The sequence below is a fragment of the Daktulosphaira vitifoliae genome, unplaced genomic scaffold (genome assembly GCF_025091365.1).
Source record: "Daktulosphaira vitifoliae isolate Bord-2020 unplaced genomic scaffold, ASM2509136v1 Scaffold_1, whole genome shotgun sequence".
NCBI classification, from domain to species: Eukaryota; Metazoa; Arthropoda; class Insecta; order Hemiptera; family Phylloxeridae; genus Daktulosphaira; species Daktulosphaira vitifoliae.
This window is the reverse complement of record NW_026099572.1, coordinates 12,441,642-12,461,294: the sequence shown is the minus strand read 5'-3', so window position 1 is coordinate 12,461,294 and position 19,653 is coordinate 12,441,642. Positions and strand designations below refer to the sequence as shown.

At 29.0% G+C, this 19,653-nt stretch overlaps 1 protein-coding gene across 2 annotated transcripts; it reads left to right on the top strand.

The window, feature by feature from the left end:
- The first annotated feature begins 982 nt into the window (after positions 1-982).
- Positions 983-15,785, top strand: LOC126896360 (integrator complex subunit 15). Of its 2 annotated transcripts, XM_050669069.1 has the most exons (8): positions 985-1,225; positions 1,294-1,409; positions 1,740-2,151; positions 3,270-3,648; positions 3,872-3,975; positions 4,039-4,269; positions 4,742-8,507; positions 14,736-15,515. In XM_050669069.1, exons 1-6 carry the CDS (start codon positions 1,147-1,149, stop codon positions 4,113-4,115), a joined length of 1,167 nt encoding a protein of 388 aa, XP_050525026.1. In that variant the 5' UTR covers positions 985-1,146; the 3' UTR covers positions 4,116-4,269; positions 4,742-8,507; positions 14,736-15,515. The 2 variants fall into 2 exon arrangements, with proteins under 2 accessions (XP_050525034.1, XP_050525026.1); XM_050669077.1 differs by lacking the exons at positions 4,039-4,269; positions 4,742-8,507 and adding an exon at positions 15,578-15,785 and having other exon boundaries at positions 983-1,225; positions 14,736-15,514.
- Positions 15,786-19,653: the final 3,868 nt, after the last annotated feature.

The window sequence follows — 19,653 nt, the reverse complement described above, 5'->3', positions numbered from 1 at the left end:
TGTCACGTCACCATTATTGTGAGAATTATTTTAATAAACTACAGACAGCACATCCGCTTCCTGAGACTGATGAATTAACAAATAATATTTATTGCCAAATTGGCAATAGTTCAAATTATTATAAAAATCCAAAATACCTGACCATCGTGGTTAGTCGACTCCAGTACCTTGTGTCATTCATCAGTCTCAGTACTCGTTTAAACCCCCCTGTGGGCAGGTTTAGGGTCAGATTTATAAAAAAAACATACCATATGATAGGTAAAAATATTATGCATCTATTAAAAAATTTTTTATTGATTTGAACAATTTTGAAAAAGTTATGGCAGTTTTAAGTAAAAAAAAAATTGAAAAAATTTCGAAAATTAGCGATTTTTAAATTTGTAATTTTTTGGGGGATTTTCCACGTTTACGGGGAATGAGGGAATTTTTTTCAAATTTTGAGGGTAATCTCTTCGACTAGATACGATTTGTGATCTTTTGACATATTTTTCACCAATATCGGTCCAGCGAGAGCTGAGATTGAGCGTATACAGACACAAAAAAAAAACACATCATAGTAAAATTAATACCTTCTCAGTTTCGCATCGAAGCTAAAATTAGTATTCTTTGTTTATAGTCAATCTATTAGTTATTATTGTAAGCGTGCCTGTAGTGCCTGGTCATTACTTTAGAAATAACAAAATTCAAGTATTATGCTTGTTTCCTTTTTGGTTACAAAGAAAATAAATTCTTGGGAAGTGGTTTAGAGGGGATAAATTTATTTACATTTGCATATTTGTTTTTTCAAAAGCTTAAATTGAACAACAAATTGTTTTATTAATTTCGTGAGTTATTATAGCGGCCTCTATCGTCATCATTTAATAACAATATTTTCTTGAAGTAGTGGGTTATTATAGCGGATTCAGTTAGTAGCATGTATGCGGTAACCAAGTTGTTACCGCATTTTTAAATTGATAAGAAATTGCTAGCTAGAAATTGCTCACTTCACACTCGTTGATAAGGCTTCATGTACATTACCATTATGTCTTAGTTCGTAATTAAAGGTAAACTATTATATTTTAAATGATTAATTTCGTTCCCTTTTTAATTACAAATTTTAAACAGTACTTTTGAATTCAGTCCTAAATTTATTAAGAATTTAACAGTATGGATTATAATGATGTAAAAATTAATTTAAGGAAATACGCTTTTCCTCTTTCTACAGAAAATGCATTAAACCAAATACGTATGTACTAAAATTTTTATATAACATATTTTAAAACCTTTTCTATTTTTATTTATTTAACGTTGTAGAAACAGTAATTAATGGCGAAACCACTCGTAAACAGCATTTAAATGAAGATCTTGCAATGGATTTAATATCTGAATTTATATTTTGCGAAACAAATGAAGAAGGGAAACCTACAAAAGTTGGTTAAGTGTTTTAATTTAAATCCTAATATAAAATATTTATGTAAAATATATTACTATAATAAAAGTAACATACAAATTAAATTTATTAAATATGTAAGTGCTCTACTCGATCTGAACTATGAAAAAAAATTATCAAAGAAAAAAAAAATCCATACACTTGTTTTTAATTTTTCATTCCCTCAAAATCGTGTAACTTTTTTTAATTGTTAAGCCTGAGGATACTTTGGTGAACACAGTCATTTTGCTAGATGTGTTAATTATTAAATTTTTATTTTTATGTAAAATTATTTATAATTACAATAATTAATTATTATTATATTTAATAGCCAATGTCAAGAATCAGACACTTAGAACTATTGGTAATGTTGTGTGAATATTTTAATAAAACAAAGATTAAACATGAAATTGATAACTGTTGTGGAGACACCTCTCTTAATGCTATTTTCATGACACTCTTCCCTCAGTTTGGTGCACCTCCTCAACGAACCAATATGTTAGTGAGTTTAGTGTCATTAGCAATTACAACATATAGTAATCTTATACTGCAATCTGCTGGTATCCAAATGCAGCAGCTTGGCTGCTCATCAAAGTACAGTTTACAATTAGCTGATGGACTTGTTAAGAAATGCTTTATGTTTACAAGCACTAAAGACATAGCATTAAAAACATTACCACAGAATGCTCCACTGTTTACTGCTAACTTGATGACATCATTAGCAGAATTATATTTTGTGACAAGTAAACCTTAATATTTACTATTTTAATTTTGAGTTTAATATTTTATGGGATTCATAAATATTTTTGTTACATTTCTTATCAATAAAAATCACAAGTTTGCTTGTATTGTGCTATGCAAGCATTATAAAATTAGATAGAACAAACCATAATGTTCAATCTATCTAATAATGGGCATATTTAATCTTATATATTGTTTATACTTTTTCAAAAATATTAGATTAGTACTACTAAACAGAAGAATTAAGATTTTTCAAAATCTGATTAAAGAATAATCAAATTCAGTAATTTATAAATTTAATGGAGAAATTTGTTTTTTTTAAGTTTTAACCAAACAGGTTCAAGTTTAGGGGTTTAGTTTACGCATAATATAAAGTTAAGCTAGATTGAGTTTGGTAATTTATATTATAAAAATATAACTAAAAAAAAAGTTCAAAATTATTAAGGGAAAATTAACAAATCTAATCATGATTGTTAAAACTATAACATTAGATTTCTTTTGGATATTATGTTTATGTAAATATAATATCTATACATAAACATTTAATCTAATGTGATCGAAAATTCTTTACACCATCATTATCTCTAATATTCTTTGTCTTTGAGGTTAGTATATGTATACTAACCTATAATTATATAGTATATATAATAATATTGAAAACTTTAAACATTCAAAAAATTAATATAAGTATCAATTATTTTTGTTAGCTTGTTAGATCATTAAATTGCATAAGTAGTTAATAAGTTTTGTAATATTAGACTTGTGATATGTTTAAACAGTTTTTGTAAACCTTATTTTGCCTTCTAAAAATTACAAATTTTTTTATTAGTTATTTATTAGTTTTTTTTTTTTAATTTTTCTTCTGTGTTAAGTGCAACAGTGTTGTTTCATAGGTATTATATTTTTATAATTATATGAATTTTAAAATTTCCATTTACTATCATGTTAAATTTTTTTATATTTCTAGTCTTCTGAAAAATTATTATTTTCAAATTATTTATCTTCTCATTAAAACTAAAAAAAGAATAAAAAATATTTGTATAGATATTTAAATAAAATTATTTTTTTAGAGACAAAAAAATTTTAGTTAAAAATAAGTTTCTACTTTTTTTTGTTTTAGAACCCCATGATGTTGTTATTAAAGAACCCCCAAGGATTGTTTTAGAAACAATTGTTCATTGGATTAATTCAGACCCTTGTTTATGTTTTACTGCACATTATACAGATTTACAAAGAGCATTACCTTGTGGAGCTATTCCTATGGCCGCTACACTTCCTATACATGGTTTATTTAGATGGTGTTTCCTTGCTCCTTTGTTTGTAAAAAATAGTGACGATTTAGAATTATATTCTGAACTTCACTGTGCTCTAATAGAAAGTGTAATGCAAGGTTGGAAAGTATATTCAGAACAGAATCAAAGAGTTAGTAGACCTTATACCATGAGTACCCATACTTCAGTGCCTCCATTACTTAAAGAATTCATTGAAGATGCTCTTAAGTAACTCAATTTCTTACTTATATTTAGAAATTAAAGTAGCTATATTTTTGTTTCATTTGAATTTATTTTAATTTAATGTAAAAATTAAATGAGTTAAATTGTATTAAAATTAATTGGTTTTTAATTAAACATTTTTTTATTAATTTAAAACCAATACAATACAAAAATTATTTTACTTTTTACAAAAGATAATTATAAGTATGATACATATTTATTAATATAGATCAGATAGTCAACAATTAAGAAATAAAGTTGATATTGTGATTGAAAGGTTAGCTCAAAGTATCCATGCTGCTATTATATCTGACACAATATTTGGAAATAAAAGTAAGTTTATTATATTATTATATTTTGTAACTTCTAATCTTTGTATTGAATTTTTTCATTTAGTGGACTTAGTAAAACAATTAGAAGTATTACCTCAAAATGATATATTGCAAGCTTTATTGAAACGTATTCAAGTTTAATTTTATTAATTGCTGATTTTCATAATAAATATTATTATTGCAAATTCAAGTCCCATTCAATTTGTTCATTGAATGTTTGTTTCATTGATTGTTTCCTTAAACATTTAAATATTGCTGCTCGAATTTGCTGATAGATTAAAATTATAATTTACTGGTAATATACTGAAAAGATAACCTTAAAAAATGGAATAATTTAAAATTTAATAAAATATTTGATTCTCAATTTTTTACCATTGCAGCATCAGGTATAATATTTTAAGCTTTTTTTATTTTTTAACAAAACAAAAATTATTGCAGTTTTTATTTATGCTAATAATATAGAATTACATTCTTTTAAATCCTTATGAAATTTCTTATGTGCTACAAAAAAAATTATAATTTTAGATTAAACAAAAAAAAAAAATTATATGAAAAAGTTCATATTTTATTTTTTTTTTAAATAACTATCAAAATCAACTTTGAAAACTATGTATTGTTAGTTAAACTTGATATGTAGTTGTTAAATTTTGAAAGTACTTGTTAAATATAACTCATTCAATTTTTAAATTAATTTTTTTGGAATTTTTTTTATAAGCAAATAATTACTTATTTTATTTTTACTAATTAGCAATTATTTTAAAAACTAGAATTATTCTGAATATTTTAAGAAGAATTCCGGAATCAGTGACATAATTTCATTCAGAATCTGCTATAATATTTGTTGCAAAAAATTTTGTTTATTTCTGAAAGTGAATATTTATTTATTGAGTTTTATTTATTATATTTATGGGACATTTGCACTAAACGGTGCTATAAATATCAATTTTCTAAGTGGATTGTAGATACTAAAACAGCATCATATTTGCCTGACGAATTATAACAAAAGAATTGCTTGGTTGTTTGCAATCGTTGCTAGACACATTTGACCTTAAAGAAAAATGTTGCACCATCTAAGTCTTATTGGAATAAATTGGATCCAGAAGTGATTTCGGAGTATCACAAGACGAGTAGAGGTTGATTTCACTTATTATACCATTTGTTAAAATTATAAAACTTAGCAGTGTATTTGGGCAATATAGTTTTCGAGGTCAAGCAGTAATATTCGCTCAGGATTTTCTCGAAGTTACTGAAAATCATTCGAAGATGTTACCAAGATCCACAAGTAATGCTGGAATAGTTATCATTACTGAGTGTTTTGAAAATATTAACGTTACTCCACAGTTTTCAGTATCTAAACAAAAAGTATATGACGCACTCCATTGGTTAGTAGCTAACAATCCACTTTATAAAGACGTCACTATCGATCAAAACGTCGTAATGAGTGATGAGGATATCATAAGAGTAGAAAAAGCACCATTAGAAGTTGCTGAGGAGATTAGTGAAGAACCTACCTAGAGAATTAGTGCTTACATGAGCATCAGCGATTTTGCGAGAATTGTACGTACTTCATGGCATCCAGGAAACGATGCCATACTCACATCAGGATATGCAGGCTTACAATGCTGTGCGATGGCATTGTCCAACATCCTAAAAGCTAGTATTCTTGCACTACAACACTGGTCGACAAACACTCAATCTGAATATGATAATAGGTGACCAAATCTACAGCGAAATAAGATTTCAAACGGAGAGAAGTCAATCGGCATATCCTATTAAAGATGATAGATGCCTACTGGTGTGAAATTTTAATGTGGTCAAAATTGATTTGATCGCATTTGGAAAAGATTTAAGATCACTTTTGTTGATGAATCAAGCGTATATGGAAGCTTGAATGATAAGTATAATGTAGCAAACTTTGGACGCACCCATCGTCAAGGTTTGGAAGATCTGTTCGTGGTATATAGCGCCGGCATATTGATAACAGATGAACAATCATTCGGAGTGATGCACTAAAATGGAAAATATTACTTCAGCAATTCACACTCTTGTGGTCAAAAGGGATCCAGAGCGAACGACAGCTACGGAAAAGCTTGCATCATCGAATATGATAATTCAGGAGAGTTTGCGAGGATCTGTAAACGTGCTACAGGCAGCATAACGACAATATCGTTAATGTAGGACATGAACTGAAAGCAGTAGAATTTGCCTGGTACTTCTTATTTTCTTATGGAAAATACGGTATTAAAGAGCAAAGACCCGTAAATATTACAGCATTAGACTACTTTCAGTGTAGAATTTTGGGAAGTGATACAAGATTTCAACGCAACGACTATCTTTTTTATGCCTTATCCTTTGAATATCATCGTATCAAAAGCACTATATCAGCATGTGGTAAGAAAATCGTTAATCAAGAAGGTGCAGTCGAAGAAGTCCATCTGTATGTGAAAAATTTGAGAGGTTCTATAGCATATTGGAGATCAGCCTTAAACGAGCTATTAGCTCAAATCAGATGTTTAGGAGCTCCAACCTACTTTGTAACATTTAGCTCAAATTATCTCAACTAGTTAGATCAATGAAAAGCTTTGTTAATAGTTGATCCTAATACGCTCAAAATTTATGAGACTTAAAGGCAATCGAAAAGTACCTAGTAATTTAGAGTCGACATTTCATGGTTAGAAATGTAACGAAACACGAATTGCGTCCCATTCTTCAGATGATTTTCTTCGTAACGGAGGTAGAATTTGTTTACTTAAGCGTCGAATTGAAAAAACGTGGGTAAATAATTACCACCCAGAGTTAAGATTATGGTCGGGCAACATGTATATTTAGCCGTGCGGATCAAACGATGCGATAGCGTACTATATAGCAAAGTGTCTATCGAAAACAGAACCCGAAGGTGTAGATTCTGGAATTGTGCAAGCAATACAGCAAATTCAGCGTGAAGAGACAGATATTTCATGCAAACTGTTCAGGATATGTATGAAGATTCTTCATGAACGACAAATATCGAGTGCAGAATGTGCGTATCGAATTTGTCATATCCCATTACGAGAACACTCGCGAAGCTGCATTTATCTAAACATAAGAACAGCGTTAAAGAGTATTGCAATTCGACAAAAGTGGACACGCAACTAGCTATTGTAGCAATATCTTTGAAAGATATAAAAACGTCCGTTACAACATCCTGACAATGATTTTGCGAACATGAGCCTTACAGCGTTTGCAATGTTGTTTGAACCATTTTATACAAAAAAGGTAAGCGAGACCTAAGAAAGTATTGATCATGATAATTATGAAGAACATCCAAACACATGTCGCCAACTCTTCTTGGATAAGAGCAAAATGGCTGTGAGGAATGTTCCCGCAGTTGTGAGGGTACCATACTTTATAGCAATATCAGATCCAGAAAACATTTTCTACAGCTTAGTCATTCAATATATGCCTTACCGTTTGGAAACTGAACCATTTGAAAGTTTTAAAAATGCAAAAGAGGCCTTCTTAGATCGGGAGGATCGTTTGAAAGAAATGAGTGTATATATATGTGTCAATTTCGAGAGAATGACCAACAGTTTGAAAACGAATTCAATCAAATACATGCATTTGAAATTTTAGAGCAGCCAGAGAATATCAATCCTGAACTTGGGGAAGAAGAATTACCAGAGACAGAAATAAGCAATCATCAATTTCAGGGAGCACAACAGGCTATGAATATTGATCAAAGACAATTGGTCATCTTCATTACAGAAAGTATCAAAAATCAACTTAACGATGATATTAAACGAGAAAAAATTGTTGTAACTGGTGTAGCAGGTACCGGAAAAACTTTCCTCTTCAATATTTTGAATAACCAAGTTAACCAATTTTATGGAAAATCGGTTGTGAAAATTGGTGCTCTCACTGGATTTGTAGCACAATTGGTTGGTGGCTCTACACTACACCATCTGCTAAAACTACCAGTACAAAAATATGGAGTTATCGTTAGCATGCCATTTCTAACTGGTATTTATTTGAGAGGTATGCAACAATTATGGCAAAACGTTGAGTTTCTGTTTATAGATGAAATTTCTATGGTACCTTATGAGATGCTTTGCATGATCGACACTCGTTTGCGTCAATTGAAAAGTCCTTTGTTTTGGAGGCATAAATGTTTTACTCTTTGGTGATCTAATGCAGTTACCACCTATCCGAGGACATCAAGTATTTCAACAACCAGAACACATGAAACCCGCTACACATTTGTGGTGGTAATTCCGCCTGGTTGAACTCAAACCAAACATGCGCCAACAAGTAGACACGACATACATAGATGTGCTTAACGCCTTAGAATTGGAGAATTAACATCTAAGAAGTTCTTCTTGGTAAGAATTCTGAAATCTGAAGAATTTTCGATTGAGAGAGCTTTGAGGATTTATCCGACAAATGACCAACTTACTAGACATAACGAAAAAGTTCTCCAAAATTTTGAGAATAAACGGACTGCTATTTATTTAATTAAAGCACAAGACCAACTTATTGATGCTACACGAAATTTAGGTAATGAAGACATAAATTCTGTAATACCCAATGATATAAATAAAATAGGATGTCTTCCTAATGTATTGAAAATATTCGTTGGAGCTAAAGTGATGTTAAGGTTGAACATTGATGTGTCAAAGGGTTTAGTGAATGGTAACATGGGCTTCATTACAGAAATTATAAAGCCAAATTTTCGCAGGAACCAAGTATATGCGGAAGACATCCCGTTAGTCCGTATTAATTTCGGTTCAGATGTTGAACACGTAATTAAGCCATAATCGATAGATTTTCCAGCAAAATAAAGCTATGGAACTGCTAAGAGACGAATGTTACCGATAATTCTGAGTTGGGTATTGTTACGTCGCTATTTAGAGGTTGAGCCTAAATGCCCGCCAACAGTATTCTTAGGGGGTATTCTAATATTTCAACAGGAGATAGCAGGCTAGGCTATATCTACCTTAGGTACTGGGGTTTCCTATTTAATTTATATTCCCTTAGAGGAACTACCAAGGGTCGCACTATAATATATATGTTACGGGTAAAGTATAAAAATGGTTAGTGTACATATTACCCGGGTAATGTGAACCTCATCCATACGAACAGTGTAATGTATACATTATCCACCTTAAATATGTAGTATCCAATCAATTTATACATTATCCGGTGTGCTGTGGATAATGTATTCGTATAACTATAATCGTAAACTTATAACTTCGGTAAATGGTACAGATTATACAAAGTCTTTCTAGTAGCAAAAACCAAATTATACTAATTCAAAAAAAAATTATTTATTATTATTACGATTTATTATTATTTATTATTGTTTTTAGATTTTTGTTTAGATTGACACGATTCACAAAACTTTAAGTAAATAGACACTGCTTCTTGTGTTATATTTTTATACTTTTTTTTAACTTCAGCATTCATGCGGTGTTTTCCACCATGCCCAATACTCAAATGTACATCGTGTAGCACATCATAGATATTTTCATTAGTAATATAGTACAAAATGTTTGTATTACCTTCCAACAACGGCAATATTAATTTATCTTCTTCTCCAATAGTAATGAGGTCGTATTTTTTCAAAATTCGATATGCCTTGTTACTTTTTATTCCACTTGATCTCACATTTTTAATTTCCGAAACTATTTCATTATACTTAACTGCCGATAAATAAACTGAATTATTATTTTTTTCATTAACTATTTTATAAAAACATTCATAAAATTTTTCACGTGAAGTCATTTTAAAAACCTATTATATGTACGACGCGTGTATTAAGACGAACTAGCACTGTACTAAATATTATTGCGTGTGTTTCTTCATAAACATTTATCTACAATCGTTATTTTATCATATACATTTTATCAAAGTACTTTACCCACTCAGTCGTAGATAATGTGTAAAATACCCGAGTAAAGTACGAAATAAACGTTTTATAAATAGTATTTTTACTTTATCCAATAGGTACAGGTAGTGTACACATTACCCGGATAATGTGAACACTAACCATATTTTGTACTTTACCCGTAACATATATATAACACATTTGGTTAACAACGATATAAATATTTATTAAGTAAAGATATATTAAATAAATAATACAACCTGCTGGACACCTAGAGATAATAATAGTCACAGCCAAAAACAGGGAGCTGACGACGACACACATACACTCTTTACGTGGTAGGTAATTTAAGTTAAGTATAAGAAAAGAGCAAGAGTAATTGTCGCGATGATAGTAAAGGGTCAACTGCTGATCGGGACATTCGTATTATGGCTCGGTGGCCGTGAATTCCGAAAGTGTTTATGTGTGCAGTCAGTCCTCCTGTTAGTATTGTATGACACTGTGTCAATTATATATATATATGTGTGTGTGTGTGTGTGTGTGTGTAATAAACGGTACAGTGATGTTATGGGAAAAAGAGATATGAGCACATGCAAATGCGATCATATCAGCATCAACCGTTCTTAAGATGCAAGGCTGTACAGTTAATCATGCAGTCATTTATCTGGGCTCTCGGCTGTTTACTGCTGGACAAGCATATGTAGAACTTAGCCGGTGCAGATCTTTGGACGGTATTCGAATTAAAGAACTTGATTGCTCAAAGTTACACACGTACACACCACACACGCACATAAACACATTTTATAGTATAGTATAATATTGTATTGCGCAATAATTTGCTAATTATTTTTGTTAAAACTGTTATTTTTTTGCTCGTTGAAAATATACATTCAATTTCGTGAAAATATCAATATTATTACCTTCACAAAAATCATGAGATTCAGCTGAGCTAAAAGGAGGACCATTATTATAACCATTTTTTTATGCAAACCAAAGTCAATAGAAACAACTATTTAAAAATTCAATTACTTTACTAGCATTTGTAAGATTCATAACCTAACATTCAATCCATTTACTATAATCATCTACTAATAACAATATTTTAATTTTATTAATTTCAAAGAAATTGATATGAACTCTTTCCTAAACCATAATCGACATTAGCCAACTAACATATACCTTATCATTTTTAGATTTATCGTTTTGATTTATTTGACATTCATTACACTCTTTACTAAAACGTTCTATATCATTACATAATGTTTCCCACTACATATGTGACCTAGTCAACATTCTCGTACGTACTATACCGGGATGACATTCGTGTAGTATATTTAACACATGCAGTTGAATGTTCTTAGGTTTTACCACTCTACAACCTACAATAACGCAATCTTTATCGACCGATAACTCACTCCGTCGACGAAAATACGGTAGAAGAACTTGGTGTTTTATTTTTGCTGGCCAACATAAAACAATATAATTACATACTTTTTTGAATGCCTCATTTTTTTTGTTTCCTCGCCAACTTTTTTATATAATAGTGGCAGTTCTACCAAAAAAGATCAATTTTCGGATTTCTCTTCAATTTCATTTGATACTGGTAACCTGGATAACACATCCGCGTCACTGATCTATGTACCTTGTTCATATTGTATTATATATCAATAACTATATAAAATGATTACCCATCATTGTAATCTTGACGTTGATACTATCGGGATATTTTTTTATGGATTAAAAATTTTTTTTTAATGGTTGATCAGTTATCAAAAAAAATCTAAACCAAGCAAATATTTATGAAATTTTTTTACGCCAAAAATTATTGCTGGCGTTTCACGTTCAATTTGTGAAAAAAATTGACTTTTGGATAGCGTGCTCGACGCAAACGCTATCGGTTTCTCCTCATTATCGATTATATGACTAATTACTGCATCAACTACATAACTACTACTATCTGTGGTTAAAACTAAGGGAAACTTTGGGTTAAATTGAACTAACAACTGACTATTACATAAAGCTACTTTAGCCTGGTGCAATGCTTCTTCACATTCTGTTGACCATTCCCAACTAGTATTAATTTTTGTCAATTCATATAACGGAGCTAATAAAGTTGAAGACATTGAAATGAATATATTATAATAATTTATTAACCTTAAAAAAGACTTTAATTTCGTAATATCACTAGGTTTAGGTGCGTCCATTATTGCATCTAATTAATTTTTACCTGGATGAATACCATCTTCGTCTATAATATGACCTAAAAATTCCACACTAGTATAATACCATTGACATTTAATAAAATTAACTTTATCTCCATGTGCATTTAACCGTAGAAATACTTTGTTTACCGTTTCACGACAATTTTGTTCATTATTACCTCCTTAAATTGAGAATATCTAACATTAAATTTTCCATTGATGCTTGAAATTTAGCCGATGCTAACGCAATACTATAGCATAACCTATTATATTTATACAGGCTTTTATGTGTGTTAATCGCGCGACTACCAGGTGCTACTTTTAGCTGCAAATAAGTATCAGATAAATCTATCACAGTAAACACTTCACAATTGCATAGCTCTTTGAATACCTCATCAACTCTAGGAAGTGAGTGTTGGTCAACCTTTAATGCTGGATTTACAGTAACCTTAAAATCACCACAAACACGAATCTTATCAATACTTTTTGGCTTATTACTACTATGGGTGATGCCTACTTAATTCATCTTCTACTTTTGATCTAAGCACAAATGGTAATTGATATGCTCTATGAAATCTTGGAACACAGTTATCTTTTAAAGTTAAATTTACTTCATACCCAATAATACTGTCATCCATATTGATACTACTATGAATGACATACGGAAAATTTCTTTTAATTTTATCAACAACTTTATTTTTATCCTCTATTCTGCTTATAAGTAACTGATTTTCTCCCCGATTTACCTCACTCGTTACACTAATGAACATTTTCTTCCAATCAGGAGAGCGTATATTAACCAATGCCTACCTAATAAACTCTTACCAAAACTGTCATAAATCATAATCAAATTGAGTTTTACCACTTTACTTACCAACTCTATATCAACTAAGGATTGCCTTAACACTTCTATGTCAGTATTATTAACCGAATTTAAATGTATCGGTTCGACTCCAGACATATTTTATATTTTAACTTTTGCATAAACACTTTTTGGAATATTAGTAACGGACGCCACTATCTATTTCAAAATTTAGTAAAACCCCATTAATTTTAATATTTACCATTAAAGGCTCACAGCTCAGAGAACTTACATTTACAGTATTATATCAGCCACCGATTCAATAAAATTAATACATTTACCCTTTGTTTTGACTTTACAAATTTTTAAATTTGAGGTATTACTCAAGGCCTCACATGTAAATCGTTTCCACTCTTTTGCTGGACACGTACAATGATCATGATTTCTCCCACGCCGAAAACACTGCCTGACTAACTGACTATTACCTTGAGATAACTGAATTTGTTTATATTTTTATTAAACACCGTCGTAGGATTATTTGTGTTTTTCTTAAATTCCATGTACAATTTAGTAACCACATTTATTTGCGAATAAGACTGGTTTATTTGACTAGTTTGATTACCAACTAATTCGGAATTTAAAGCAATTTCACATGCTTTTTCAAACTTTAAAGTCTTTTTGCCAAGTAATTTTCCTTGTATTGATTCATCCTTCTGGCCAACAATAAGACTATCCCGCTATACGTTGTCTAAATAAGTGTCAAACTCACAAAAATTTGTTAAATTTTTTAAACTATCGATGAATTTCTGGATAGATTCACTTGCCCCTTGAACACTTTGATTAAATTTAATTTTTCACTCACCACTAATCGACGCGAAGAAAAAATTTCTTCAAGGATAGTAATGAATTCATCGTACATTTTATCACGCTGTTCATCCGGCAAACACGCTACTTACAAATGGTTATACATTTCAGGACCAATTCAATTAAATAATTTGCTTTATCTGTCTCATTGACTTTTAGTACGGTTAACTGTGCTTCTAACTGGTTTAAATAATTTTTACGGCTCTCACTCTGGCTCGAATGCCGAAATTATATAAGTATATGTTTAAACACAATTTCACAGTGTGAAATGGTCATCAGAGGACGGCATTTTAACCCAACGAAACTCCAAAAAAATATCTATGTTACAAAAATAATAAATGTTTTTATTTATTTCCATGTACTCACAAATAAGTAGTTAATGTCAAATTTGAAAATTCAAAAGGACATTAGAGCGGCGGAAGTGGCAACGATGGTGGAGGTGGCGGCGGCATTTTAATCCAACGAAACCTAAACATACCTAAAAAAAATGCCTCCCTTTAATTCACACCCTTAATAAGTAGTTTATGTGAAATGTGAAAGTATAGACTAGATTAGACGTAACATCGATGTTACGCTTAATCTCGTCTATTTAAAATTTAGAGTTTAATAATATAGTTGTAAAGTTATTTTATAGTGCAATATTATTTGCAACTACAATTTCTGATATTGAGTCAAATTCTATTCATTAGTTCAGTAGCACTTCAATGTTTGCAAAATAGATATTTTTTCTTTAACGATTAAATGTTATTGAGCCTTTCTAATTCAAAGTATTTACTTTAAGTAGTTAAACATTCTTGCGAACAGATATTTACGCTAATGAGTAATCGTTAATGTATCTTTCTAATTAAATCATACACGAACATGTTGAAGTCTGTCAATGATTAGTCTAATTGGTTGGGGTAGGATTATAATTTATTATAAATTTGTGAAAATATTTAGCACCAAAAAGGAAAGTGTATACGGGAGTGAATGCTATATAATTAATAATTTAATAATCGATTACGATACAATTAATGAGTATCTTTTCGCAGAAATGAACGTGGAAACTCCGATAAAGTTACTTTGTCTTCAAGAACCTTCAGCTGTACAGCAATTCTTCTAAATGAATAATATGGCCGCTGAATGTATGAGAAAACAACGTTATGTTTATGTTGCACTGACACCGCCAGTCGAAATGCTTGACTCAAGCAGTTATAATATTTCGTTCAGTGACAGAAAATTTTTGGGATTGAATCCAAAGGAGGACTTCAATATTATGGTAAATATTATTACTCCTTCACGATATATTACCATGTCAATACAATTTTTAAATATTGTTTACGGCATGATGGATGAAATAAATCTATTTTTACAATCAACTTCTATGAGGAACGAAAACAATATTTTTAACTAAAATGATTGTTTCAAACTATTTAAAGTATTATATCGTGATACAGTACATTTAGTATTAGAATCAGTAACGCTCGATGGATGTCGTGTATTATTAAATAATGAAAACATTCAGGTGCTTAAGCAATTGGAGTATACTATTAACAATGGTATAACAAGAAAATTAAAAACGCGTATGCAAGGAATAGATCTAATAGGTCGTATTGTACAATACGCCGATAGTAAATGGACAGGTCTTAGAACTCAACAATCACCCAATGGTGAAATGTATAATTTAATAAGAAGTATAAACGATTTAACACTCAACGAAATTATCCCAAAAGGTGATAATAGCTACCTAAGCAAGTTGAAGAATGTAGCATACGATGAAATAGTCGATCGATGGGTCAAGTCGTGTTCCGAGGGCACGTTTCAAATCAATGTGAGTTGAGTGAATATAAATTATCATTACTTTTATTGTCATTAAATTTATAATTTGTTTTAGGAAAAAGAAGAAATGTATGACGAAAACGACGGACCATCATTTTTCAACGAAACCCAAGAAAATAGTTATAGTTCATGGGCTTCTCAGTGGCCTAAACCAAATCATGTTAGAAAATTAACCTATCTTCAGTAAATTTATGAACAATAATTTTTGTAATATTTGTACTAGTTTCTTAAAATAAACTTATGATCTAAAAATAAAAATACGTTGTTATTTATAATATAATATTTTATGACTATCGTTGTCTATTAGTTTTGCCAATTCATTTCCTTTTCCAATTATCATTGAACTCGGGTACCTTCCCTAATCAGTGGAAAAATAGTTTTTTGACACCTATTCATAAATTGGGTGATAAATCCAATGTACAAACCTACAGGCCTATTTCAAAACTTAATTATTTAGTCAAGTTGTTTGAAAAAATAGTTGAAAATAAATTTTCTAGTCAACTGAAACATATTCTTTGTAATTCACAACATGGGTTTAGACAAGGTAGATTTGCATTAACGTACTTATTAATTTATTACGTCTAATCTAGTCTATACTTTCACATTTCACATAAATTACTTATTAAGGGGAGGCATTTTTTTTTATATTGCACATACTTTACACGTGTTGTCATGTTTAGGTGTCGCTGGGTTAAAATGCCGCTCTAATGACCATTTCACAATTCACATTTCACATTGTGAAATTGTGTTTAAACACACATTTGTTATCTACTGTTACTATAAACAAATGCATTGGACTACAATGAATTTTCATCAGAAGCAATAATATACTTTTCTTTTTCAAATTTTCGCGCTGTTTTCAAATCTGAAATTAGACTTTTTCTATCACTTTTAATTTTTGATGTTATTACTAACTAAACCGCACCCCTTACTTTATAAACAGTCCCAATTGGCCTGCAAAAATAATGCACCAATTTTTTATACAACAATTTAAATTTCAAAAACATTGTATTAGCATGGTTACATGGGTTAATAAACAAATATTCTGGTAACAATTAATTAAGTAAACAATAAATATATCATACTGTACTATTGATGATATTCGTACCGGACGCTATTAAATTAGTAAGTATTATTATTATTTATATTTAGTACTTAAGAATAATTTACTTAAGTAGGTATATCTATTTTAAAATAGCCTACTTGAAATCTCACACATAAAATAAAACTGAAATGACGCCCCTGTATAAGGAACTTTCATCAGAATCAAAGATACACTTTTCACGCCGTTTTCAAATCTGAAGTTAGACTTTTTCTATCACTTCAAATTTTTGATATTATTACTAACTAGTAAAAAATGAATATTTACATGTAAAAAAAAATCTAATCAGTTGAGCGTATTATAAAAATTGATTATAATTATAAAAATCAATTATAAAATAAGATAACCAAAAATCATTTAAACAGTAACATTTTACTAAATAATTTTGAATATTATAGATTGTTAGTATACCATAGTCAAGAAATTAATAAAAAACAAAGTAAAATTATTTATTTCATATTTGGCACATACTATTATATCATACATAATTCGAAAATATATACTCTAAAAACATTAGACATTAATGATTTTAAATGTCTATATGGAGAATGTGAACTAAGTAACTTTTTAATTGATAAAAGTGGACATTTTTTCAATTTTTGAGGGTAATATCTTCAACTGTATAACCAACTTAAATGATACAAATTGTAATCATTTGACATATCGTTGAAAAAAATTGATCAAGTGAAAACTGAGAGAAATGAGTGACAAAAAAAAAAATAATAGTAATTAAATTTAGTATGAAATTCATATTCAATAATTTAATATTGTAATTTATACGTAGCAATTATAAAAATAATGAAGTAGTTTTATATTCTTTTACTTTTAACGTGTATAAAAATTTAAAGGGATTATGCAATACAAAAAATAAAAATTTTTTGTTACTTATAAATAAATACACTGGACTACAAGAAATACTTGTCTAAATTAACTTTTTGCGATGTTTCAAATGTGCAATTAGGCTTTTTCTATCATTTCTATGTTTTAATATTAATAATATTATTAAAAAATAAGTATTTATATATAAAAAAATAATTAAGAACAAAAAAAAAATTGTTTTAAATTAATACTGATTTTGGTTATTAATATGTTAAAAACAAGGAAAATGACATATTTAACCTATTTTTTTAATCCTTTAAAGTTGATTTTTGTGAAAGTTTATAGTAAAAAAAAAATTAATTTATTACCATAACTTTTAGCTCAATTGGCAAGTTTGAAACAGTCAGGAAGTTTTATAATTACTATTTAAAGTAAATTTATCAGAAAAGCTTAATATTTTTTTGCATTTTTATCGTAATAGATAACTTAGATAGAAATAATAATAATCGATTCCTAGTAACTTTTGGTGTTTAAAAAAATTTTTAAATTGAAATATGAACTGAATTAGTTTTAATGATTTACTTTAACTAAAATAACTAATCAAAAAAAAAAATTGTGAAAAAAATCTAAAAATGCATTGTTAATTCAGGAGAAACTAATAATCATTTTTTTAGAAATTATTTATATAGCAACATGTTACCAAAATATTTGGAATATTATAGTCTATAAAAAATTATTAAATTACAAAGTAAAATGATTTAATTTTGTTTTTGCAACCTATCATTTCGAACTTGATTCGTTAATAAATACTTTTAAAACATTATATATGAATGATTTTAATTATCTGTATGGAGAACATGGGATAAGGTAACTGTTTAATTGATAAATTAGAATTTTGTTTTAATTTTTGAGGGTAATATATTCAACTAGATACGAATTTTAATCATTTAACGTATTGTTGAAAAAAATAAGTCAAGTTAGAACAGAGAAAATAAATGATAGTCACAAAAAAATACCGTCTCAGCTTTGCATGGAAGCTAAAACCTAAAATATGGTAAAATAATTTTAATATGAATAAAAAATTTCTTTTTGAAATTTGATAAAAATCAAATGAGTTGAAAATTTATTCTAACTTAAAAAGAATTAAGAAAAAATGTAAAAAATTCCTCGTCATACACAGGTTGGAACCTTGTACCTCAAGCGCGTAATACACAAGTGTTACCGATCGGCAATCGTACATCGCTTCCGTCAATTGAAAAAAATGGCAATTTAAGCTAGTTCGCATTTAAATGTTATTTTTCTCTACTTAAAAAGAGGAAAAATTTAAACTTTAAAGTTTTACTAATGATGTAAGATCAATTGTACTATTTTATTTTCTCTTTTTATTTAATTGTTAATTTTCTTAATTAAGCTATAATAATACTTTGTACTGAAAATGAATGATGTTGATATTATTAAACAACACACTGGGTACAGTAATATTATTTAAGATAACAGTTTAATGTATTTTTACTTATGTTAGTATAGTACAAGGTCAAAGGGACACATTCCTTTTACGATTATGTTGTTTTACTCAATGCAGCCTATTGTATACATGTTTACAGTTTAATCGTAGTTTCACCGCCTATCGAGTAAAGTGACCCGTTGCCGTTGTACATCTCTTATATTATATGTTTTGACATTTTATATTAAATACTATTACATTACGAATAATTTCTAAATCTTTTAATTACATAACCTATTCCATTCAACAAATAAAATAAAAAGTTTTACTTTATAGTCAAAATCGAGAACTTTTTCACGGAAATCGTACGTTTTACTTTAACTTTGGTGTCCGTTTTCACAATGAAGACATGTCCAAAGGTCAAATTTTTTTTTTTCAAATTAAAGTATATTACATAATATTTAATTTAAGGTATATATAAAAGTGTCAGTCTTTCCGGAACATTTTCAAAAGTTATTTTTTTGAAACCCTTCATGTGAGCTGGTTAAGGGTCATATATTCATAAAAATATATAAAATGATAAGTAAATACCTAAAGTATCTATAAAAAAAAAATTATATTGATTCGGTCATTTTTAAAAAAGTTATGGCAATTTTAAGTAAAAAAATTTTAAAAATGTCGAAAATTAGCGATTTTTAAATTTGTAATTTTTTGGGGGATTTCCCCCGTTTACGGGGAACGAGGGATTTTTTTTCAATTTTTGAAG

Bases quoted from the DNA above. Each gene is read 5' to 3' on its own strand.
- LOC126896360 (XM_050669069.1), top strand. From the start codon at position 1,147: ATGGATTATAATGATGTAAAAATTAATTTAAGGAAATACGCTTTTCCT. The intron at 1,226-1,293 runs GTATGTACTAAA...TTAACGTTGTAG, and splicing joins AAATGCATTAAACCAAATAC to AAACAGTAATTAATGGCGAA. The intron at 3,649-3,871 runs GTAACTCAATTT...TTATTAATATAG, and splicing joins TTCATTGAAGATGCTCTTAA to ATCAGATAGTCAACAATTAA.